The sequence below is a fragment of the Xenopus laevis genome, chromosome 2L (assembly GCF_017654675.1).
Source record: "Xenopus laevis strain J_2021 chromosome 2L, Xenopus_laevis_v10.1, whole genome shotgun sequence".
In the NCBI taxonomy this organism is placed as follows: Eukaryota; Metazoa; Chordata; class Amphibia; order Anura; family Pipidae; genus Xenopus; species Xenopus laevis.
The window spans coordinates 92769321-92782033 of NC_054373.1; the positions used below are offsets into that span (position 1 = coordinate 92769321).

Below are 12713 nucleotides of genomic sequence, written 5' to 3' on the forward strand. Positions count from 1 at the left end.
CAAACAAGGATTTTTGGGTGCTTCAGTAGTGTACCACCCTTAAGGGACAATATAATGCAGATCACGTAAAATATTAACATTTCTGCTGTTTAGTAAAGGAATGGATCCCTTATCTGGAAACCCATTAATCAGAAAGCTTCCAATTGTGGGACAGCCCTGTTCCATAGACTCCATATTAATCCAATAATACAAAAACGATTTCTTTTTTCTGTGTAAAACAAAGAGTGCTTGGCCTAGGTGTTTTTATGCTCTAGGTCAGGGTTGCCCAAAAGGTAGATCGGGATCTACCAGTAGACCTTTAGCTGGTGATCAGTAGATCTCAAGACACTGTCAACAAACAGTGTGTCTCAATCACCCTCCTTTATCATGCTTTTCATAGCTATTTATTAGGTTATGGTTACTTAAGAACTAGTTGTTTGTTAAATGTAGCAATATATATTTTCTCATAAATCAATATTTCAGTAATATTTTCCATGAAAAAAGAATGGTAACAATGATTTTATGGATGTCGATCCTAATGGGACAACATCACTAAAAGTAGACTTTGCCTTAGTAAAGTATGGGCACTTCTGCTCTAGGTAAACAATGTACAGTGCGGCAATAGCCACCCCCCCCAACAGGTGGTATTCATGTATGTAGCATTTTTTGGAAATTTGGTTTTACCTTTTAGTTTCTTATAGCTTTGGTCCATCCTCATTTTCTTCCGTAGTTACTGTACTTTTTTATTTTTCTCCCTTAAGTTTTTTCCTCTCCACTTTTCATTGTCTCTCTTTCCTCACCTTCCTCATTCTTTGTTTCCATTCCCAGTGTTACAAATTGTATATTTCTTGATGTGCCTTGCCTCCCAAATTTAAGATACTATGTAATTTGCAATTGCACATATACTATTCCTTTCCCTGTGCCACTCTAATTTTCCCTTTTTTGCCATCTAGCTATCTCTTCTCCTATTTCCCTCTCCCTATCTGCCATTCTTTTCTTCCTGCCTCCTCACTATGTATGTGTCACTCTTTTCTTCCTTTATCTCTCACCCCATGTTCCATATTCTGCTATTTCTCCCTTCTCCCCCCACGTGCCAGTCTCTTCTTCTTCATGTCACATGGCAAAATTTCCCACAAACCATTCATATGCATCAGTGCTCGTACCTCCCAACAGTAAAAAGAGGGACAAAAATTTTTTTTGCACGTAGAACAGTGAAAATGTTTGACCACGCCCCTTTCTGTAGCCATACCCCCTTATTACCATGTTCAATCTACAAAATTGGCAGGTTATGAAAGTTTGATAATATTTCTCCTTATCTAAACTGTTTTTTTGTGTCTCAAAATTGTTACAAAGTATCTTATTTGCACAACGTTTCTCATTTAATTGGCTTTTAGCAGAGAGCACAGAACAGCCAATTAAGTGAGAAGCTTGTTTCTTTTTCTGGCTGTTCAGTGCAGAGAAAATAGGGACTTTCCAGTACAAATGAGGGACTGCAGGTTGAGCTGTCAAAAGAGGGACTGTCCCTCAGAAAAAGGGACAGTTGGGAGGTATGTCAGTGCTGGATTTAACTATCGTAACTCTCCACCACCTATATCAGCAATCCTATACAGAAGGAACTAAACAGTGAGCACTCTTCAGTTGTTCCGGCCTAGAATTGTGACGAGGCCACAAAGGCCCAGGCCTAGGGTGATGAAATTCTATGGGAATGCGGAGGGGCGATCCTGGCCCCTCTGCTGCCGCCCCCCCCCTCCCCCATGTGCTTACCTTTTTGCACCTGAGGGGGTCCACGAGGGCGGCAGAGAGGGCCAGTACGCTACTGGAGAGAGCCTAACTGCGCTCTCTGAGCTAGAAGAGCCAAATTTCTGGTTTGAAACCCGGAAATTTGGCTCTTAAAGTACCAGGAGCGGCATTTTTGCTGCCCCTGGTACCTAGTGGGGCGCTGCCGCCTGAGGCAACAGCCTCAACTCGCCTCATTGGCAAAGCGACCCTGGGAATTCGCTATAGTGCATGCTCGCTCACACTGGGGGGTGAGTGCGGTCGATGGGCGCTTGGACCGCAAGGCCTCAGGGCGCCATGGATGGAAATCCAGCCCTGCAGTCATTGGAAGTATAGTGAGTATTGATCAGATTCACATCCAATAAGGGAAAAGGTTTGGTCGGTGGGGAAGCAGGACTCATAAAGAGGGCAAGTAGAAGAATGTTTGAAGAAGAATCCCCCTTCTCTCCTCCCCCCAGCCTAACTGCCCCCCCCGGGTTTCCTTCTCCTTTATAGTGTGCCTTGTTGCCAGTGTATCCCTTGGGCTATAGGCAACTCCCAGCAGTGTGTGTTGGTCGCTTTACATACCTTACCCTCAGGTGAATCCGATGTGTCTTCTGGTACACAGACCAATCAGGTTGGAATTAAAAGCAGTCCAGTGGGCTGTATCAAACAATAAGTTAATTATTAAACAAGACAGTGGCTATGTCTCACAGCAGTCAGGCAATATAGACCTTCCAATACATTAATGCACTTCACACTTTCTGATATTACAAATAGATCCTCTCAGGAGGTAGTACAGCCTGTCTAGGTGATTTTCCCTAGATCCCATGGGGTGTCGTGCTACTTGACACTGTCCCTGCTCTTGAGCTCACCCACTCATGTTCTTGTCTGGTGGTTTGATAACCACAGGGTGTTAACCCCAACTACTCTCCTTGTTGGAGCCAGAAAGCTGCTCACTAAATACACTGCCTCTAACTTTTGCTGCTAGAGTGAATATTACACAACTTCTACCACTAACCAGAGCCTGTCACCTGCTCAGACCCACTCCTGTACCCACCTCCCCACAAGGTAAGATCCAGGAAGAGAGCCCTGAGCATGTGTGCTCTCCCTTTAAAACTTTTATTCTCTGTCACCTACTGGGCAAACTAATAACCAGATTAAATTACAATGGGCCCAGGAAAAGGACAATAGCTGCCTGGGTAAACCAAAGGACCACTTCGTTGTCCAAATATAGGGAAAACTGCCTGAGTAAAACACTTTACCATCAGGGTACCACACAGTACATTGTAGATTGAAAAGGCTTTATATATATATTAGTTGCTTGCAGGGTTCTACTATGGTTGCATATATTAACAACGGCACCTGCCTACTCTGCCTTCCACTACTTCTGGCCCTGATAAAACAGTACCTTGTACAGTACTTGATACCAACTTTAATGTAGGAGGCAAAACAGTTCTATTGGATTTATTTTATGTTTGAATTATTTTTTTAGTAGACAAAGTATGGTGATCAAAATTATGGAAAAAACCCTTGTCCAAAAAACCCAAGGTTCTAAGCATTCCTGATAATACACCCCATACCTGTATTTGTAAATTTGTAGCTGAAGACTAATGGTCTTAGCGACAAATTGTTTCCTTTCCCCCCAAGCATGTATGGGGTTTATTTATGAACTGCAGGGCAGGTTGCAAAGTGTACAAAAAATAGGAGCAATCTGCCATGTTTCTGCAGCTTGCCCTGTGTTTGGCAGTACTGTAAAGAACATTTGCACCCCAACATGCACTTCTGGTCGGGAGTTTCATTAAATGAACACCTATGTGTCTAAATGCTTACAGTTTCTTTATCCTGACCCCTATCTTCCACTAAAGACTAGAATCTCTATGTTTTCCAACTGTTGGAAATTATTGGGGTCCCTTTGGGTACCTGCCTGTAGCTATACTACTGATTATTATAAAACCAAAATGCCATACTGTTTAAGGTAATTTAAGGATACTTTCTTGCACACATTAACATGTACCATAAAGCACACTAGTGTGATTCTGTTTACGTTATGCAGTAAGTACAGCAATGATTTTGCGTAGATATAGATTAGCAAAATACCTTTTGAAATGATTTAAACCAAGCCAAAAAGAACACATTATTTACTAAGAAACAAATCAACACTTACATTATGTGTCTATCAAAACAGAGCCACACCTTGTTAGACCAAATTTGCCCGAAATGGAGTGAACTTTGACTTTGACCTTAGAAACACATCTTTCTCCCTGGCATGCACAGTCCAGGATGCTCAAGTACAACATTCTTAGAAAGGATTAGCATGTAACCTTTGTACACGAGAGGCACTCATTTGTCTGATTATGTTTGGACTTCCCAGAAAGTGGAGAGGGTTTGAATAGATTATGGATGTAGCAGGGAATAATTCAATGTGGCTCAGCATTGTGATCATAGTCTAAAATGTCACATTTGTCTTCAACTAACACGACAAGTAAAATATGTGTACGTAAATAATATTTTTCTTAAAATTGTGAATAATTAGGAAACAATATTTTAGAAACATTTTATTGAAAAATGCTTGATACACACAGCAGATCAGCACATAAAATATATCATTGATATTGCCTTCAGTTCGCTGTTTAGCAGGTTTCACTTGGGTAAAAGGTTGGTTACGTCTCTTTTTTTCAACCTCATCTACTATGTAACAACAATGGCTAAAATCTACACAGATCTTGAAAGAACACACAGCTGTTAAATCTTTAAGCAGAGAAGACGTACCTCTCACACATAGCAATGAGAGTTGAAGAGAGCTAAACAGCTATAACATATTTGCATATAACTGCTTATTATTATTAACTTCTACCTAATAAGAGTGTAAGCCTGAGGGCCAAGGAGACACATTTCTTGCCAGTCTTGTAGAACATACAGTCAAACTAATATATTTAATTATGGTTGGACACATTTTTCCACAAGGCATATTTCTCATCGACTGAGCTATTTTTGTTGAGGGTCATCCGTTTTAGCGAGAAACAAATGTTAACTACTGTATAATTCTGTTGGGGATGTAATGGAAAAAAAGAGAGCTTGAGAGGGTATTTATTTTCAAACTGGTAGGGCTGATTTGTTAAATAGAATGAAAAATATATCTGACTTCAAAGTAATAATTTTTCATTATTTCATTTTTAAATGTTCAGCAAACACAATGATGTAACAGGGAACCAGGAACAGTGTGTGTTTTCTGTTTATTTGTGTTTATTCTATGCTATGGTATCTCTAATGAGCAAACCCTATTCAAAATACATTAAGTACACACATTATCAAACAAATTGTTGAATGCCTGCCCAGGTTTAACAAAGAATAACTTTGGTAGGAATCACTTTTCAGAACCTGAGTTACTTTTATTCAGGAAATCATGCAAAAAATGTATTAATTCATAAATCCTTATTTGATCAACATAATATCCCTTTAAACAGTACATAGGTAAACCAGTTAATGAAGGGACTAATTTGCCACCATGAAAATACTAGGGTTTATTTATCAAGCAACTGCAATGTACACAGTGCACACATCACAGTATTTTCACCTAGATTTTGTGTACTTGTGGGCAGCAACTAAATAGCTTGCAACATAAAATTTCCTATGGCAAGTCAAACAGAAGTTGGGGCAGCCATACCACCTGAAAGAGCCTGATCTTGGAAGCCATGCAAAGTTGGGCCTGGTTAGTACTTGGATGGGAAATAGCCAAGATGCCTTTTGTATGAATGCAGTGAAATGTGCAAAGTGTAAATTTAGGACATTTTTTAAGCACAATGCTGTGTTTTTTCTCCCATAACTGCAGAGTAATTATGAATGTTGCATCCACGGAAATTTGTGTGCCCGCAAGTCACAGCACACCCTATTTCCTCAGCTTTTGGGGGTCATATACTTAATGAAGTTCACTGTACAAAGCAATTTAGGGAACAGGTTACAATGAGTTTTACCCAATGCAGTGTTTTCCCATAATTCCAGCAGAATTGCATTGTGTAATGTGCAAGGGGAGTCTTAAGACATAAGTGCCTTTAATGACTGGTTTAGGGGTGGAACTACCAGGAGTGCTGCGGGTGCGATTGCACCTGGGCCTGTACCCCCTCAGAGGACGGTGGAGGGCACGAGTGGACGGCCTGCATCTGGGCTCTGGAACTACTAGTTCTGTTATTGGAATGGTTTATATTTAAGCAACCACTCTGTCACCTTAACACAATGGCATTAGCAGTTATTCACTTACCGTCAGTTGTTGCTATTGACACAACCAATTAAGGAAACACTTGAATTGCCGGCATGTCCAGGTTGATGTTTATTTCAGGTTCTCTAATGTCAATGGTTTCACTTGCCATAATTTATCAAAGCTGGCTGAAGGGGTACATTGGAGCTCACCGCAATTTTAAACCAGCGACTATGGCCACAAGTACCTATATGAATTGCATCAAGGCATGCTCGATATTGTGAATTTAATTGAGTGTGTATTTACCCCCCCCCCCCCACCCGTTTATGGCCACCTTTAGAATACAGTTTTATCAATTAAATCTCATTAACTGTAATAAAACAGAAACTGTAGACATAAGAGTTCTCCATAGCCAAAAACATACATACATAGCATGTGCAAGGAAAGGTTGCAGTCAGGAGAAAGTAACAGTAACTGAATGTATTTTAAGCCTATATTGAGCATCAAGATGATCATAAAAGCTTGAGGAAACCTATTTGCTCAGGAACGTAGTGATTTATTATTTGTCACTGAACAGAAATTATTTTAACATTTAAGCAACCTGAAATTGAAGAATGGTTCTGTAGAAAACTTGCCTCGTATTTAGACTGAGAAAATAAATAGTGCAAACAGCTGCCTCAAACATATTGCTTCTTGGAAGCAGAACTACTGGCTCTGGTGCTAGCCTTTTCCACTGTTGAATGAGTTTTTGGAGATACAGGCAGAAAGGCACTGAGGCTGTAATGGCCTAGAGGTGACTGGGTATTGCCACTTATTGCTAGCTGTTGCTCTGTATTGAAGTTTACCCAGTTCTGTTCATTTGGCATCTTGTACTGTGGGTATGAGATATTCTCATTCATAGGAAGGTAAATATAGGATTTGTCTTGGAATGGTGCTGTGGCTGTTTCTGATGTCTTTTCTGGATACGTGTCCTCATTCTTGGGGTATCGGTTGGCAGGGATGTATTGTGAATATTTCTTCAAGGCATGGATCATGCTCTTACAGATAAGATGAATAAGCTCCAGTACATTGAGAAATAAAGATATGAGAGACACCACTAACATGAAAATGATGAAAATAGTCTTTTCCATGGGTCGGGATACGAAACAGTCTACTTTGTGGGGACATGGTACTCTTTCACAGACATAAATTGGAGTCATCACAAATCCATAAAGGTACCACTGGCCAAGAAGGAATCCAGCTTCAAATATGCTTTTGAAGATAACACTAGTTAGATAGGTGTACATTAGGGCTCCTTTGATCTTGACTGTCCCATCTTCTTGGATATACAGTTTCAATTTTTTCTTTTCTATAATAGCTATAGCCTGTTCAACTTGCTCTTTGTCATCCAAAGCCCTCAATTCACTTTCCTTTTGCTTTAACTTTTCCTCTTTCCTTGAAAGATAGATTACATGGCCCAAGTAGAACAAGGTGGGTGTACTGACAAATAGAAACTGAAGTACCCAATAGCGGACATGAGATATGGGAAAGGCCTTGTCATAGCAAACATTGGTGCATCCAGGCTGCTCTGTATTACAAGTAAAATCAGACTGCTCATCTCCCCAAACAGACTCCCCAGCCAAACCTAAAATCAAGATTCGGAAGATGAAAAGCACCATAAGCCAGATCTTCCCGATTGAAGTAGAATGCTCTTGCACCTGATCCAATAGTTTTTCAAGAAACTCCCAGTCTCCCATAGTGCTTTGATCTTAGTATTCCCCCTGTAAAACAGAATAAAGCTTTACATTCAGCAGTGTAATTTGTCCTTTATCTTAAATACATGGTCACCTCCACATGCTTCCTTGATTAAAAAAGAACTAAAGCCAACAGATTGGGCTTGGAAATGTATATCTTATGTAAATTCAAATACTCCCTTTGTTTAATTTATCTGTATTTAATGTGGCTAAATTCAAATTTTACCTGCTGGTTTAAAAATGAATAGTTTCATGCTGCATTGGTCATTACATTTCTCATTAACTGCTAACTAAAATAATGTGGATTTTACATGTCTTTAGAAAGATTAGGGCTACCAGATCATTCCTTTAAAACTATATAAACCTATAAAATATGCATGCTACATGACAACTATTTGCTAGAAAATAAAACATTTATCTTTTTGTTTTTGGGTACCTTTCATTACCACTGATTTAGAGATGTAGCCAACTTATTAGAGATGCCTATGTGTCTCCCCCAGCCTTCCCCTCATCAATACAGCACCGCTAAATACCAAACCAAAGGATTCTTAATCTCAGGCCTTCTGTGTATCCATATTCCATATAAACTGCATGGTATAAATAACTGTACTTTTGAATTTTTATAATGTAATTTTACTATGTTTATATTGGGTAGGATACATTTCTGTACATTGAGGTCCTGGAATTATGGTCTGTGCAAAGCCACAGCTCAAGAGTAATGCTAGGCATTTAATGAGAGGCCAACAGGTGCTTAAATGAGCTATTTGCAGAAGTATAGACTGGAACTTAAATGGGTTCTCCACCCAAAAAAAAATGTTGTTTGCAACTTTCCAATATACACTACATAAAATGTTTAATGATTTACTAGCAATTTGTTTTTCAAATAACTTTAAAACCATTGGAAATGTTAATATAATGTGATGTGTATTGGAAAGTTACTTTGAATTGCTTTTTCTTTCAGTATGGAAAATAAAAGGGTTTTATCATGATTCTAGTAACAACACTAACATTAAATAGTCCAGGCTAGAAAATAATATAACTCCCCTTGAATAGCTGTTTTTAATTAGTTAATTGCCCCACAAAAAATAGACACATACTTGTAAAACTGAGCGGGAGTAGGTTGTATATATCATGCCCATCTTTGGGAAATTCTAGCTGTGATAATAAAACTTGATTAAGTAGACACAAAGTTTGTTTCAGAATCAGTATATTTGTATTAGGGATGCAACAAATCCAGGATTCAGTTCGGGATTCGGTCGAATCCTTCTGCCCGGCTGAACCCGAACATATGCAAATTAGGGGTGGGGAAGGAAATCGCATGACTTTTTGTCCCAAAACAAGTAAAAAAACAATTCCCCTTCCCACCCCTAATTTGCGTATGCATATACAAATTAGGGTTCAGGTTCGGTATTCGGCTGAATCTTTCACAAATCATTCAATCCAAAATAGTGGATTCGGTGCATCCCTAATTTGTATTATTGTGCTACAATGTATCAATCTATAGGATGATTTACTAAACTGATGGATACCATGCAGCTTATACACACACACACACATATATATATATATATATACTATATCCTTTACTTTTTAATAAAAAGGGATCAGTATATTGATCATGATGAAAGGGACAATTACTGGTCCTAAACTTTTCATTTTCCCCAGTGAAAGCAATCCAACATTTTCAGCACGTTTGCAACCAAAAGACATCAGGTAGGATAGCTCTTAAACAGAAGATATGTAAAGAATTAGCAACTAAGGAATTGGTACTCCTTATTTAAAAAGCAAAATATACTCAATTATCTCTTGTTTCTGTGGTGTGTTAAGGGATATGCATGTAGTACATTAACACTGCAAATGACACCCCACTGAGATACCCTTTTATAGTTAAAAAAAAAAGTCTCCACTTGTATAAATACCAAATGGCCAAAGCCACAAGGGAACATAAAGAATGCTGTGGCAGTGCATTCAAAAACTCCTATCACAAAGGACTTCATTTTAACAGCACTATTATGGTGATGATGATGATGATGATGATGATGATGAATAGAGGACTGTAAATTCCTCTCTGTAAAACTCCCGTTAATGTTAAATAATCAGTAATACTTCAGACTGTACTATGGAACATTTTGTGAGGGGACAAGAACATATCTTCTAGCAATACATTTCTAGGAACAGATTATCGTCTAAATACTCACCAGCAATAATCAAAGTAGATCTTCTAGCTATAGGCACCCCACCTGCATTGGCATGCCCAGAAATTGTGTGTAGAGCTAGTTGTAATGCCAATCTTCACTGGTAAAGCCATATAAATTCCGTATGTGCCAAGAGCTGTGTGATAAGAGAGGCATTCAGATGTTGCCCTTTGCTTTTCAAAAATATCCCACAGGGGAAAGCGGAAACAATGGGGCGGACTATGGGAGGTGCAGGATATTAGGGGTGTGCTTGGCTTGGAGAAATGTTTAACTTGTTTAGTGCCAGAATATCGAGCTGTGTACCATAGATGGGTGCAGATGTTCTATGATTCTTTTTTGAGAAGTCACAGCATTTTATATAGAGCAAATATCCAGTGTTGCACATAGCAAGTTGTGATTTGGATATAACTAATACACAGGTATAGAAGCACACAGAAAATTACTTTTACATTTATACGGTTACCAGATATGGGTTAATTTCATTAAAATATAATTATTTCGGAATCACAACTTGCTGTCAGTTTACCTGATTTTCATATGATTTAATAATTTGATTTATGGTAATCTGACCAATGTAAAATATATGCACATTTTTTTAAATGGACATACACATTTCATAAAAACCCAACTTCCACATCTTTAACTTACTATCTTAGGGTAATAACATGACTGGTGCAGTGTCAAGGCATCAGTCCTGTATAACCACCTCCCGTGACCTGTCACCCAGAACACCTGAAACCCATGCCCTGAAATAAACACACTAAGGGGCAGATTTATGAAGGGTCGAATTTCAAAGTACAAAAAACTTTGAAATTCGACCATCGAATTAAAAAACGTTGAATATCGAATTAGACGTTTTTTCACCGAATTTGGCAATCCTACGATCGAATAAGAATCGTTCGGTTAGAAGGATTTCAGCGATCGAATCGAAGGATTTTTATTCGATGTGTAAAGACTTGGAAAAAGTTTGTAGAAGGTCCCCAAAGGCTAACAAAGCAATTCGCCAGATTTAATTTGGCGAAGTATTGAAGTCAAAGTTTTTTTAAAGAGAAAGTACTTTGATTATCGAATGGTCAAATATTCTAACGATTTTTACTTCGAATCGAAATAATTTCGAAGTCGTAGTATCCTATTCGATGGTCGAAGTATCCAAAAAATTACTTCGAATTTTTTAACTTCGAAAATTCCCTCGAATTCACTTCGACCCTTGATAAATCTGCCCCTAAGAGTCCAGGATATTATCACATAATAAATACTTTTTATGACAACATACAATGTTGTGATGGGCGATTCTGTTAATGTCTTTAAGAGTGGTTTGGATGATTTCTTGGACAGACATAATATCCAAGACTATTGTGATACTAAGATCTATAGTTAGTGTGTGAGTATATATAGTTTATATGAGTGTATGGAGGTGTCAGTGTGTGTGTGTATGGACACTGGGTTTCATTTGGAGGGATTGAACTTGATGGACTGCCTTTTTTCAACTTATCTAACTATGTAACTATATGTAACAATGGCACCCCTGGAATACTTGATAAAAATGCCCATAGTGTGTTTAACCTTAAACTGTAATCTCCACTGGGGTAAAGACTGATATGAATAATGTATAATCTATGTAAATCACTGCGGGATATGCCAGAGCTATGTAAAGAACACAGACAAAATATTTAAAAAAACATATATATATATATATATATATATATATATATATATATATATATATATATATATATATACGACCAAACCAGATCCGCACTCCGTTAGTATAGATGATGCAATAACCCGGGTGCTGCTCCGAAGGAAAAAATGCATAAGAACGTAGAATCAGATATAGCACTCCTGGGATTTTTTTAAAAAGTTCAATTTTATTTCATGCTTAAAAATAATCAACGTTTCGGCTACTGTCTAGAGCCTTTGTCAAGATTAAAAAAATTAATTAAACATGCCCTATTTAAAGGCCCACCCTGGGTGTTACCCTCAATCATATCACCAACCCACCATCATGGACACACCTCTCCTTTAACCCCCATAGGTACTATATAGATTAACCCTCTAAAACATATGTACATAGTAATGTCGTGAATCAATTAAATACAAAAATTGCATAAAAAGAGAGATACATGTAATAAATAAATGTATACAGGGTTCAAAGTTAAATTCTAGAGTGACTAGTGTCTTTCATAGCTTATCTGGTATTAAGGAAGCAATTAAAGTAACATTGTTCATTGAGTCCCTTAGGAGACATAGTATCTGCTTAATCCAATATGTTTCACGCTGTAACAGCAACTGAGATCTATCACCGCCTCTTCTTGGCTCAGGGACATGATCAATGCCAATATATCTAAATGTAGGCAACCTATGGCCCATCTCCAAATAATGTTTTGCAACTGGCTTTATTGTCTGATTATCCCTGAATGCTGTGCTAATGGCAGATCTATGTCCATCCATCCGGATTCTCAAAGTCAAATCTGTCTTCCCTACATAAGCTAGGCCGCAGGGGCAAGTAATCATATATACAACATGTGTGGTAGTACATGTGATCCGGTGTTTAATTTTAATGTTTTGTCCTGTATGGGGATGATGGAAAGTCTCACCAGGGGACATATACCTGCACGACGTGCAACTGGGACATCTGAAACATCCCGATTTGCCACATCTGCTGATGTTTTTGGTAACATTTCACCGGGTCAGTTAGTACCAGCAAGTCACGCAGGTTATGCCCCCTGGTGTAAGCCATCAATGGAGGATTAGGGCACAACTTAGCCAGATCTTTATCTGCCTACATTTAGATATATTGGCATTGATCATGTCCCTGAGCCAAGAAGAGGCGGTGATAGATCTCAGTTGCTGTTA

General features: G+C 38.4%; 1 protein-coding gene across 1 annotated transcript; it reads right to left on the minus strand.

Moving 5' to 3' along the window:
* Positions 1–4284: 4284 nt before the first annotated feature.
* On the minus strand, positions 4285–9990 carry gja4.L (gap junction protein alpha 4 L homeolog). The gene is given in 2 exon segments (NM_001171972.1): positions 4285–7689; positions 9861–9990. A coding segment is annotated over 1 exon segment (1059 nt). The 5' UTR covers positions 7666–7689; positions 9861–9990; the 3' UTR covers positions 4285–6606.
* Between the last annotated feature and the right edge of the window lie 2723 nt (positions 9991–12713).